Raw genomic sequence first — 12796 nt, 5'->3', positions numbered from 1 at the left:
ACAACGCAGGAGTGGCTTCGGGACAAGTCTCTGAATGTCCTTGAGTGGCCCAGCCAGAGCCCAGACTTGAACCAGATCAACATCGCTGTAGAGACCTGAAAATAGCTGTGCAGCAACGCTCCCCATCCAACCTGATAGAGTTTGAGAGGATCTGCAGAGAAGAATGGGAGAAACTCTCCAAATACAGGTGTGCCAAGCTTGTAGAGTCATACCCAAGAAGACTCGAGGCTGTAATCGCTGCCAAAGGTGCTTCAACAAAGTACAGAGTAAAGGGTCTGAATACTTATGTAAATGTGATATTTCAGTTTTATATTTTGAATACATTTGCAAAAATTTCTAAAAACCTGTTTTTGCTTTGTCATTATGGAGTATTGTGTGTAGATTGATGAGGGGGGAAAACTATTTAATCCACTTTAGAATACGGCTGTAACGTAACAAAATATGGAAAAAGTCAAGGGGTCTGAATACTTTCCGAATGCACTGTAAACTGAAGTTAGTCGAACTATTAGAATTTTAACAACCAGGAAATGTCGGAGCGATTTCTGCATATTGCACCTTTAATAAAATGTTCTGGTAACCTTTAAAAAACGTAGAACAGGTGTTCTGTCAACATTCTTGCAACATCAAAGGAATGTCTTGTGCACCCTGATACAATCATTATCTGCATGTCAGCACAACTGGACAGTTTTAGTGTTTTGGGAACCTATCTCTTGTCATATCCCCACAATGTTCCCACAACCTAAATAAATGTTTTGGGAACTTTTAAAGAACATAAAAAATGTGTTCTGGGAACGTTCTTGTAACTTCAAGTGAATGTTCTTTGCATCCTAAAAGAACATTGTATAATCATCCGCACAACTGGACAGTTCATCGTTTGTGATTTCCCCACAATGTTCCCACCAGACTGTTCTCACAACCTAATGAAACATTTGGGGAACCTTTAAAGAACAACATCAGGCGAATGTTTTATACAAACATTGTATAATCATCAGCACGACTGGACAGTTTTTGTGTTATGAGAACATTTGCCTCAACCTGACGAATGTTCTGGGAACTTTCACAGAAACAATTTTGGTTTGCTGGGAAGTCCCTCACAAAACGGCTGGAAACCCCTTCATTCTAGTGGTTCAGTGGTTCTACAGCAAGAATGTCTAAATAAATTTTCTGCTAATTCTTTCATTTTTAGAAGTCATATAAAAGTGAGTAAACAGCCATCATGCCATAGTGACATCTGACAAATGTGAAATAAAATAAAAGCACTCTTCCTATTTCCAAAGTAGTCCATTGTTTCTCTCAACCCTCTTCAAGAATAATTTGAGTTTCTTCCTCAGGAGAGTAAGTGAACTGCATCCAAGATGTCCCACCATTGTTCTCAACGTAATCTACTCGCGTTCGTATACGCCGATTCATGGACCGTCTACAGCAGGGGTTCTTAAACTTTTTCAGCCTGCGACCCAAATGAGAAATTCTGTGTTTTCCTGGGACCCAAGCTTATGAAAACATGCAACTATACGTAAATATCGGTACATTTAATTGCCCTTATGCCTAAAACGAATGCAATACAGACAAAAACAAATAACAATGAAATACCCATATAAATAGCTATTCATGTTTATTTTCCCCCATGAAAACACTCTTACATATCTATCTAGGTTGGAACTGTTGCTGTTAAAATACAATAAATAATTTTCATTCTAAACTGGAATAAACTGATTTATCACATCACACAAATGTATAATAGAACACACACACAGGCTCAGTTTTGATAATGCAACCCTAAGTAACAGTACAGATGAACAATTATCAGACCTACTGTACATCTTACTGTATAAAGTATTGTTGAAAAAAAGGTTGGAACTGTTGCTGTTAAAAGACAATAAATAATTGTTATTTTGAACTGGAATAAACTGATTGATCACATCACACAGATGTAGACCAGAAAACAAACACATGCACGCACACACGCACGCAGGCACGCACGCACGCACGCACGCACGCACGCACGCACACACACACACACACACACACACACACACACACACACACACACACACACACACACACAGTCCTAATGAGAGGTGTGTGCCTGGTTGAAGTTTTCAACAAGTATGCCATTTCTGGGCTCAGTTTTTGACAGTGCAACCCTGAGGTCATGCTCAGCATTGAGTCTGTTTCTGTACGTATTTTTTAAGTAAGCCAGAGTTGAGAACCCTGACTCGCATAGGTATGTGGTGCCAAACTGAATCAGAACATCTACTGCTTTCTCAGTCAGGCAGGGGACCGCTTCCTGCTGTAGATGAGCAACCCAGAACTGTGTGATTGTGTTTGCCTCAAAAAGCATCTTGCTTCAATCAGTTTATTCCAGAATAAAAATGATTACTTGTATTTTAACAGCAACAGTTCCAACCTAGACTAGTTTTCAACAATCATTTCTACAGTAAGATGTACAGTAGGCCTGATCATTTTTCATCTTCATCTGTACTGTTACTTAGGGTTGCACTAAGTACAGTAGCTAACCAACTTGCTTTGGCTAACGTTAGCTAGCTATAAGCTGTGTACAAGGGGATTGTTTGAAAGAGAAACTCACATCTAGTACTATGAGCGATAGTACTCCCTTATTTCTGCTTATCATCACCTGTTATAAAATGACAACAATGCCTTGCTAGCTGACTTACTTTTCTACTGTCGAAGCACTGTTTCCTGAAGTATTGTACCCTGTTCTGAAATAACTCCCTGGGTTTACAGTCATGCTGTGGATGTTTGTCAGGACGTGTCGTTTTAATTTGTTCGTTTTGAGAGACTCATTACTAAGCACTTCCCCGTGTGTGCTCCTAGTTTTTTCTCAAAATTTGTATGAAACCAAGTATTTGCGCTGTATGAGCTCAGTCAGAACTTGTGGCTAGCTTGAGTCTATTTGATGACAGCGGTGAGTGATGGCGAGTGAGAATGACAAGTCAGTGGCTGACAGTGCATCATCTACTGCTGAACGACAGCGCTGCAACGTGTGGGTCGCGGAGTGATCTTCAATAAAACTGCAGAAAAAAGATCCGGTGAACTGCGAAGCACATGGGCATCTCCCTCCCACTCACACAGCTGCCAAACTGAGCAGAGACACCGCTGCTAAGCAGAGAGCGCACTGAGCAGAGAGCGCACTGAGCAGAGAGCGCACTGAGCAGAGAGCGCACTGAGCAGAGAGCGCACTGAGCAGAGAGCGCACTGAGCAGAGAGCGCACTGAGCAGAGAGCGCAGTTGCACTTGGCCAAATCAGTTCCAGTAATGAATTAAATAATTATACATTTACTCTGACACGATGCGACCCAACATTAACAGGTCCGCGACCCACCCATACTTTAAGAAAGGCTGGTCTACAGTATATCCGGGTTGCATCAGATTTACATGGCCCAACTTCACATGCATACTAGCACTGAGTGTGCACAGGGAGCAGCGCAAGCAGCGACGTTGTGATCATGTCATCCAAAAACATGGCAGAGATTGGATGAATATAAAATGCTAATATCTTCGGCTGTGAAAAAATCGGCCTCAGCGACAATTATATGAATAATTCAATGGATGTTTTGTGCACAAAGGTGATGACTAAAGTGTCTTATTAGAAATGTTCAAATCTGACTTCTCTATGGGGCTGTCTATGGAAATTGTCTTTCTGGGCCGGATGTCAGTTAAACTGCAGTACTGAAGCAAGAATGTAGGATCAGTCGAAACCGTGCTTCCAAACCGGAACCCTGGCCCCTTGGGTGGCATAGCCTGGCCCCAGATCTGTTTGTGCTGTATAGTCAATTCCTATGGTCATTGTCATTGCCAAACAGTGAAAATGGCCTGACAGATCTGGGAACAGCAGGCAGTGGTGTGGTGTTCCAGCACTGCAGTGAGGAACGATCCTTACTCTCTGTCCCCGTCGCTGGCGTGCTGAACATGGTGCTGACTGTTGTCCCTCCTGGCTCAAAGCGGGGGTCCAGTAAAACTCCCTAATCATCTCCATTAAACACAAACCAGGATCAGACAGCTTCCCTTTCGTTTCAAAGTTGTTACCCTCCTTTTTATCCCCCCATCCATCCCCCATCCATCCCCCTCCAACCTCTTAGTTGTTGTTTCACATGTCTTCAAAATCAGCTTGGTGTGAAAGCTGTGCCCATGGTCTGAATCACATTAAGCCTTGAAGAGAAGAACAGGGACAGGGCCTAATGAACACATATCACAGGCTGTAGTTGTGTATTATATCACAATGTTATCTCAAGCATGGTCTGACTGTCTGTCTGTCTGTCTGTCTGTTCACTGGACAGATGTGTGTTTGTTGTTGTTCAGCTACAAGGATGAAACTGCAGACAAAACATGAGACTGTTGATACATGTGTATGGGAGCACACACGTGTCCACACACAATACACGCACTTAAGTAGGCAGGCACACACACAAACACGTGCATGCGCACAAACATACACACACAAACACACAAACACACACACACACACCCACACATACACACACACAAACACACACTTACTTTTTAGGAACTATTATGTCCGCCCAAGTCATATACAATCCATGCAATACAAATCAGCAATTCATTGTATAACCTACTTCACTAGAATAATAAGAGGACAATAGGATGGGAGTCAACTAACCTCCTTAGCAAAATCTGAATAAGTTATTTTACCATCAATATTGTGCTTTACTTATTTGACAATGGCTAGCCCTTAGACCCTTTAAGTGAACGTGTGAATCGTTTCAATGTTTCGTCGGCATTCAAGTCCCGAAAGGCCTTGGGATTACAGCTTCCAACGCCACAGCAATATCGATTACAGAAAAAGAGAAACCATTCATATTGTACTGCCGTGTAGTGTTATAACTATTATTCCTGTCAAAGGTTTGAATACATACAATATTCTCAAGTTTCTCAAAGATTATCCTCATATTGTAATTTTCAGTTAATAGAAAAATGAAATTGCATTTTCCAATAAACTTGAAATCTATAGGCCTATACATAATACAGTAGTATCTATGGTAACTAATAGCTGTACATTACTGTCCTGGATGTCCATTATATGATGTAAAACCAACAAATAAAAATAACAATGTCCTTAATATAAAACTAAGCTATACATTTTGAAAAGATTTGTATGTGTGTCTATGTTTTTAGAGCATGCATTGCACATCATAATATCACTCCTGTATTCATCATCTCATGTTCAACACAATGCCACTGATCCCTCTACGTTACACACACACACACACAAACACACATGCACACCAACCCCTTCTCATTGTATCCTACGCACAACAATTAGTATTCCTGCTCATTCTAAAAAAAAATAAGGCTTGTGTGTGGGTTCGTGCTTGTGCATGCCTGCACAAGTATGTGTGTATGTGTGTGTGTGTGTGTGTGTGTGTGTGTGCGTGTGTGTGTATGTATGGAGCGCAGCTCATAGTGAATAGATCTAATTAACATCCTTGTGGGTTCCATTGTACTGAATAAATTAATTAATAAAAACCAACGTTTCAAGGACCTCTTTGGGAAGCTCTTCAAATCAAAGTCCAATTTAAACTAGTCCTTATTTAAACATGAAAGGGGGCAGAGTGTTGCAAGTCGAGTCCAATGCCACAAGGCTAATGTGTATGTAGTCTATGCATATGAAATAGTGGGGGGTGGGAGATAAAGAAAAGTCAAATCGGTTCTATCTTGTTTCGCTCCATTGCCTTGGTGAAGAATAAAAGCAAGTCTGTTATCAGGGTAATTTGCAACACACACACACACACACACACACACACACACACACACACACACACACACCCTTTCCATGAATGGCAAATGGTTTTCTAATTGCATTGAAATGCTAATCAAAGGCACCTAGTGTGTGATGATTAATGAACGTGATGTGTTACTTATACTTTAATGCTCAAGATGATTTAATTACGTACGCACACACACACACACACACACACACACACACACACACACACACACACACACTGAACACACAGTGGTGTACTGTAATGGTGGGGGAAATTATGACCTTTTCTATTAGTGATCCCACCACAGATAAGTCTTATCAATCATAAATGGTACACTGCCGTAGCTACTACACCTGGAGAATATTATAAATCCATGGAATACAGTTATTGCATTCTCTGTTTTCTCTCACACACACAAACCTTTCTTATACATACGATATACACTACCAGTCAAAAGTTTGGACACACCTACTCATTCAAGCGTTTTTCTTTATTTGTACTATTTTTACATTGTAGAATAATAGTGAAGACATCAACACTATGAAATAACACATATGGAATCATGTAGTAACCAAAAAAGTGTTAAACAAATCAAAATATATTTTATATTTGAGATTCTTCAAATAACCACCCTTTTCCTTGATGACAGCTTTGCACACTCTTGGCATTCTCTCAACCAGCTTCATGAGGTAGTCACCTAGAATGTCAATTAACAGGTGTGCCTTCTTAAAAGTTAATTTGTGGAATTTCTTTCCTTCTTAATGTGTTTGAGCCAATCAGTTGTGTTGTGACAAGGTAGGGGGGGGGTATACAGAAGATAGCCCTATTTGGTAAAAGACCAAGTCCATATTATGGCCAGAACAACTCAAATAAGCAAAGAGAAACAACAGTCCATCATTATTTTAAGACATGAAGGTCAGTCAATACAGAACATTTCAAGAACTTTGAAAGTTTCTTCAAGTGCAGTCGCAAAAACAATCAAGCGCTATGATGAAACTGGCTCTCATGAGGACCGCCACAGGAATGGAAGACCCAGAGTTACCTCTGCTGCAGAGGATAAGTTCATTAGAGTTACCAGCCTCAGAAATTGCATTGCAGCCCAAATAAATGCTTCACAGAGTTCAAGTAACAGACACATCTCAACATCAACTGTTCAGAGGAGACTGTGTGAATCAGGCCATCATGGTCGAATTGCTGCAAAGAAACCACTACTAAAGGACACCAATAAGAAGAAGAGACCTGCTTGGGCCAAGAAACACGAGCAATGGACATTAGACCGGTGGAAATTTGTCCTTTGGTCTGGAGTCCAAATTTGAGATTTTTAGTTCCAACCGCTGTGGCTTTGTGAGACGCGGTGTGGGTGAACGGATGATCTCCGCATGTGTATTTCCCACCGTAAAGCATGGAGGAGGAGGTGTTATGGTGTAGGGGTGCTTTGCTGGTGACACTGTCTGTGATTTATTTAGAATTCAAGGCACGCTTAACCAGCATGGCTACCACAGCATTCTGCAGCGATACGCCATCCCATCTGGTTTGGGCTTAGTGGGACTATAATTTGTTTTTCAACAGGACAATGACCCAACACACCTCCAGGCTGTGTAAGGGCTATTTGACCAAGAAGGAGAGTGATGGAGTGCTGCATCAGATGACCTGGCCTCCACAATCCCCTGACCTTAACCCAATTGAGATGGTTTGGGATGAGTCGGACCACAGAGTGAAGGAAAAGCTGCTAACAAGTGCTCAGCATATGTGGGAACTCCTTCAAGACTGTTGGAAAAGCATTCCAGGTGAAGCTGGTTGAGAGAATGTCAAGAGTGTGCAAAGCTGTCATCAAGGCAAAGGGTGGCTATTTGAAGAATCTAACATCTAAAATATATTTTGATTTGTTTAACACTTTTTGGGTTACTACATGATTCCATATGTGTTATTTCATAGTTTTGATGTCTTCACTATTATTCTACAATGTAGAAAATAGTAAAAATAAAGAAAGACCCTGGAATGAGTAAGTGTGTCCAAACTTTTGACTGGTACTGTATGCAGTCTGCACATATAACAGTTCAGCTAAACCATCAATTAAGATGATCAAATTTAGGTTGAAACTGAAATATGAGGATTTAACAACAATGTCATGAAAGCAAAGCCATACCTATGGTTTTCACTGCCGACAAATTGCATCAGATGGTGCAAATGTAGAACTGAAATGTGCATCTACAAACCATTTAAAATGAAGAAAAACTGTAAATGATGGTTATTATTTTAAATATGATGTATTGATTTATTATCATTTCATTAATGATGTATTATTACAGTGATTCTTGTTTTATAAATAGGAATATAATTTATGTGGGATTAAATCTGCTTTGCCAGATAAACAAATTAGCAATATTTTATGTGGCATAAAAAGGCAAAATATAAACAGATCTAATTAAACAAATAAAGAGAGGCTATTCATATTCTTGTATAGGAGATGAATAGCTTAGTAAAAGCAGTGTAGCTTACTGTAGGAGCGCAGTGAAGTGGGGTGAGTAGCAGTAGCCACCTTTTCCACTTTTGCTGCTACTGATAAGGGCCACTTCGCTGTGATTTGTGCCTCTAGAGCAAACACGTCCTGGAAAGTGTAGTGAAGTGACAGACAGTATGGCAGCTTAACATTATCTGCTCTCTGGTCGTTAAACTATCAAAATAAATCAAGTGTAGGGGCCGGGCCAGGGAGAGGGCTTAAACAAACACTTGACTTACCGGAGATCACACTTTCTCAAGCACCACAGTGGAAGGGACTCAGGCAAACACACACAGATAAGCTAAATATTCCATAACCTAAGGTTATTATCTAGCTGCAAACCACTGACTTGAGTGTGTGATAGGACAGACAGGATAGCCTACTTCTGTGAATCAGTGTGCAATTTTTTTTTTTTTAGCAATGTTCTGCGTATGGAGTGTGTAAAGAGAGTTTGTGCTTGTGTGTCATCATTCTTGTCAGAAAAAAAGGGTCTCCCATAGACCGTATAAAACAGGTCTGTCTATAGCCTTGGAGCAGGCCGTTCAGAATGCACAGGTTGACATTTTCCAATTGTAGCCGGCTAACCTTTTTGAAAAGGACATTTATCGAATTCAGTGTCAGAGAGAGATAGAGAAACAGAGAGAGTTCATTGTTTATTGTTTATTTCACTTTTATTCATTATCTATTACACTTGCTTTGGCAATGTAAACATATGTTTCCCATGCCAATAAAGCCCTTAGAATTTAATTTAATTGAGAGGGAGTGAGAAAGAGAGAGAGAGAGAGAGAGACCATATCAAAGACACATACGTTATTTCCCTCAGATTACACAGACCCACAAAGAATTTGAAAACAAATCCAATCTTGATAAACTCCCATATATATTAGGTGAAATACCACAGTGTGCCATCACAGCAGCAAGATTTGTGGTCCTGTTGCCACAAGAAAAGGACAAACAGTGGAACACAAACACCATTGTAAGTACAACCTATATTTATCTGTTTATTTATTTTCCTTTTCATCCTTGAACTATGTACACATTGTTACAACACTCACTGTACATAGCCAATAATATAACATTTGAAATGTCTATATTCTTTGAAAACTTTTATGAGTGTAATGTTTACTGTTAATTTTTTATTGTTTATTTACCTTGTTTATTTCCCTTTTGTTTCTTGTCTATTTCACTTGCTTTGGCAATGTAAACATGTTTCGCATGCCAATAAAGCCCTTTGAATTGAATTGAGAGAGATGGTGAGAGAGAAAGAGAGAGAGTGTGTCCTGGGGTTATAGCCGCCCCAGCCCCCTGTCATCTCTCATGCTGGGAGGGAGGGATGTGTCAAGGCACAGCCTGCCCGTGTTTACTCTGTGCATTCCTCAACCCAGTGTAGGGACCAGGGGATCACATACTGTCTGCGTCTCAAATGGCACCCTAAATGGCACCCTATGCCCTATAGACTTCACTACTTTTAACCAGGGCCCCACAGGGCTCTGGTCAAAAGAAGTGCACAATGTAGGGAATAGGGTGCCATTTGAGACAACGCAACTGAACATACATCAGCCTGCTGTACTGAGCTGTTTCCACCTCCAGAATTTATGACCCAAGTGTGTACAGATGAAATATGACATGGTTAGGACTAGGAGGAACACTTCAAGCACAGGGCCATGTCACAGTGACAGGACAAAAAAAGTGTCAGTTGTTACAAATTAACTCAATGGATGCTCTACAAGTCATTTGAGAACGATTCCTGTTAAAAAAACTTTATGGACAATAATGTATCTATTCTATTATATTCTTGCTTTTGTTTAATTCTTGAAGAAGTTATCTAACTAGTCACTTAACACTCAGAGACAGGTATGCCCTACAACACTCTTTATGGCACATTAGGGTGATTTAAGGGGCAATGTTGGGGGTGTGGGAGTCACAAGTGAAGTGTGTGTGTGTGTTGGGCATATTTCATGTCTGGTCATTAAGCATATTAGACGAGAGGAAATGAGAAGACAGGGAACACTGTGAGGAAGGGTGCATGGACACAATATAAAGAGATGATCAGAGAGATAGCGGGATCAAGTGGACAAGCCACGCACATCATGGCTCTTATAATTTCATTATCTCATTATTATGATAGGCTACTGTTATTAGGCTACTAGGCTGTAGACACGTGAAATGCAAGGGAAGGGAACAAAAGTAACCTACACTGTGCGCTCCGGCGATGTTGCCAGTCTCTCTGAGCGAGCCCGCTGAAGCACGCTTTCAGTGCCTTCTCTTGCAGCATGCACGAAGAGGGACGTGAAGTGTAGAAATCCAACATTTGTCCCGGGCTCACCGCTAGCACATCCATACAATCAAACATGATGTCCCTTAGTCGCAACAGTCACCCTGTTATTGTGTGCCTTTAAAGGGTCCTTTAGGTGTGGGTAAGAATCGCGAACATAAGTGCACACAACTCCATCAAAGTCTGACCCTTTTTTGGCACGTAAAATCTTCTTCCCAGACTAAAATAAGCAATAATTATGACAGACAACACCGCTAAAAGCTTGTAATAGACCCAAATTATGATTTGCCATTCTCCTCCGATGTTCGGTTGTTGCAACGAAAATGTGTCAGTCACATCCGTAACGTCCCAACGTCTTTATCGTATAAATGTTTTGCACTGCCCCATCCCGTGCCCTTAACAACACCGTCCTCGCTTGAGCCCGCCTTTTTGAAAATATTTTCTTATAAATATCACAGATCGCGTTTTAAAACCACATCTCCCCGTTCGGATGACGAATGGGTTGTCTTGCCTCCATGCAGCTCATTTCCTACTAGTTTGGTCACAGAGAATGAAAGATTGAATTGCCTAATATATGCGAGCGAACTTTCTATGAACCCATCCGAGGCAGCTAACCTTCAAATGACCCAACCAGTCTGACATCACCAAGTCCCAGGATTCTCACACACAGTGCAGCGCGAGCCTCACAACTAGCAGCAGCGCGAACCAGGCAGAAAGATAAAAGGCAGGCAGCTCGAGCTCACAGCGCATAACGTTATTTTCCCTCGAAAGAACACTATACAATATATTTTCTTGCGATAAAAATACATTTCTAAATTCATGAAAAGTTGTATTTTATTTTATGAATCTCAAATGAAGCATCCAAGTAGCTCACTTCGATTTGTTCATGATCTAGCCTACCACCTAGGCTATTACAGTGTATCAGAGCAACATTATAGGCTACAATTGTTTCAAAGACAATGTTTCAATAAAAACTAAACTAAGCAATCTGATAAAGATTTTTTTTTTTTTAAACACAAATTGTGTATAATTCTATTGCAATCAACTATGGGTAATTGCAACATTGTAACAATGTTTCAATAACTTTTTGATTTCAGAGTATTACAAACTCAGTCAAGTCTCATGCACTTGTTTTGTCCTAGCCTACTTCAGAAAGGGCATGAACCATGAAAGGAAAAGGAAAGGGGGATACCTAGTGAAGAAGTATGTGATTATGTAGCCTAGGCATGGCAGCGGGAAGTAAGGGTGCTGAGGGTGCTGCAGCACCCCCTGAAAAATAAGAAAAAAATATATATATATACACTACTAGTCAAAAGTTTGGACACACCTACTCATTCAAGGGTTTTTCTTTATTTTTTTTTACTATGTTATTATACATTGTAGAATAATAGTGAAGACATCAAAACAATGAAATAACACATAAGGAATCATGTAGTAACCAAAAAAGTGTTAAACAAATCAAAATATATTTTATATTTGAGATTCTTCAAATAGCCACCCTTTGCCTTGATGACAGCTTTGCACACTCTTGGCATTCTCTCAACCAGCTTCATGAGGTAATCACCTGGAATGCATTTCAATTAACAGGTGTGCCTTCTTAAAAGTTAATTTGTGGAATTTATTTCCTTCTTAACGCGTTTGAGCCAATCAGTTGTGGGAACTCCTTCAAGACTGTTGGAAAAGCATTCCAGGTGAAGCTGGTTGAGAGAATGCCAAGAGTGTGCAAAGCTGTCATCAAGGCAAAGGGTGTAAGATAAGGGTTTTGGTAAAGTGACTTGGGCATTTATAAAATATGAATAACACTGTAGTTTACTGAGTGTTTGACACTTTATGTTGTTTGTGATCAAAAGAAGAGGATACACTCAACTATGGAATTTGTGGAATTTATGGAAAATGTGTTTTTCAAAATGACCAATGTGAGTTGAAATAACTCGACCTAGAGTTCAGAGAAAATCTGCAGGAAGTATAAGAAATATTGGTCCTTTGTGGTTGGTTGGGGAAGGGGGTGCACCATGGATCCTAAAATGAGAGTTAGTTTGAAGTTTTCCTTTTTCTCCTTTTGTCTCACATTCTCTCTCTCTCTCTCTCTCTCTCTCTCTCTCTCTCTCTCTCTCTCTCTCTCTCTCTCTCTCTCTCTCTCTCTCTCTCTCTCTCTCTCTCTCTCTCTCTCTCTCTCTCTCTCTCTCTCTCTCTCTCTCTCTCTCTCTCTCTCTGTCACGGAAATTGGGAGCAGTAGGAGTCTGAACCTCACAATGACTATCTAAACATCCCATT

At 40.4% G+C, this 12796-nt stretch overlaps 1 protein-coding gene across 3 annotated transcripts in view; it reads right to left on the bottom strand.

Annotated features, from left to right (window-relative positions):
- LOC121586560 (retinoic acid receptor beta-like) overlaps positions 1-12796 on the bottom strand; it is a 139392-nt gene that overhangs the window by 86574 nt on the left and 40022 nt on the right. For 2 of the 3 annotated variants that reach the window (XM_041903336.2, XM_045226061.1), the window contains exon 1: positions 10444-11171. The exons of the other annotated variant lie outside the window; for it this stretch is intronic. In XM_041903336.2, the coding sequence (XP_041759270.2) occupies positions 10444-10600 (157 nt within the window). In that variant the 5' untranslated portion in view covers positions 10601-11171. Of the gene's footprint in view, positions 1-10443; positions 11172-12796 lie in introns of those variants that run through there. 3 annotated transcript variants of the gene reach the window in all.

This window comes from Coregonus clupeaformis, chromosome 17 (assembly GCF_020615455.1).
Source record: "Coregonus clupeaformis isolate EN_2021a chromosome 17, ASM2061545v1, whole genome shotgun sequence".
Taxonomy (NCBI): Eukaryota; Metazoa; Chordata; class Actinopteri; order Salmoniformes; family Salmonidae; genus Coregonus; species Coregonus clupeaformis.
This window is presented reverse-complemented; position numbering and strand designations above follow the sequence as displayed.